The sequence below is a fragment of the Rhagoletis pomonella genome, unplaced genomic scaffold (assembly GCF_013731165.1).
Source record: "Rhagoletis pomonella isolate Grant_MI unplaced genomic scaffold, Rhpom_1.0 Rhpom_scaffold_22357, whole genome shotgun sequence".
Taxonomy (NCBI): domain Eukaryota; kingdom Metazoa; phylum Arthropoda; class Insecta; order Diptera; family Tephritidae; genus Rhagoletis; species Rhagoletis pomonella.
In genome coordinates, this window is record NW_023480868.1 from 1,107 (window position 1) to 2,090 (window position 984).

At 29.7% G+C, this 984-nt stretch overlaps 1 protein-coding gene across 1 annotated transcript; it reads left to right on the forward strand.

Annotated features, from left to right (window-relative positions):
* Positions 1 to 350: 350 nt before the first annotated feature.
* Positions 351 to 543, forward strand: LOC118732561 (the record flags this gene model as incomplete). The annotated part of the gene is given in 1 exon segment (XM_036461692.1): positions 351 to 543. A coding segment is annotated over 1 exon segment (120 nt), but the record flags the coding sequence as incomplete, so codon positions are not given.
* Positions 544 to 984: the final 441 nt, after the last annotated feature.

The following is a 984-nucleotide window of genomic DNA, read 5'->3' on the forward strand; positions in this document are numbered from 1 at the left end:
CATATTTGCAATATTTATACATATGTACATTGTACAACTATGTATGCATGTGAAAAAAGTTTGTGGATGGTGTTATTATTTTCTTCCATACATGTTAGGTAGAAGTCATTTTCGCTGTTATTCAAACGCGAAATTTTTCTACCCAACATATGCGAAAGCTGTTTGTTTAAAAATATTTCTACACACTTGCAATAATTGTGAGGGCTATTCTCATCTGCAAGCAGAACCGCAAATATTGCTGTTGAATGATGTTCTTCTATAAAGATTTCTGAGAAATACTAACGACCATAATTTCTTGAGAATGCATTCCATTATTGTTAGTGGTATGCACATTATAACGAATTTCTTTCACAATATTAACTAAACTGCGAACAAAACTTTCAAAGAAATCGCTGTCAAATTTATTAATTACAAAACTAAACTTTGAGCTCCTAAAATTTTCAACACTAGATGTTGAAGATAGCAACTAAGCAAAAATATTTGTTTTAATCAGCTTTTATTTACATACGTATGTATGTTCGTATACAAATTCAAGTGCAGAAATTAATAAATATACAGACTCATGTACATAAAATATGAATTATCTTTATGAGTTTTAATTTAAGTAATTTCATGTACATACATACATATTTAAATACATATTTACGAATACATAGATGTAAGTGCGGAAATAAATATTTCTTTAATATGAAATTTCAAACAATATTTAAAAAATAAAACCTTATTTTATACATAGAGGCCGAACCTTTTCATTTGACACCTCATTTTTGAAAATCGGGACGGTGTAAATACCATAATTTTAAACGCAGGTGGCAACCCTGTAAAAAAAATATATCCTTGTTACAAATTTAGAGGGCAAGCCCTTTCATTTAACACCTCATTGTTGAAAATCGGGAGAACGGTGTAAATATCACAATTTTAAACGCAGGTGGCAACCCTGTCAAAAAAATATAATATATCCTTTCTGCACATCCAGAGGCCAAG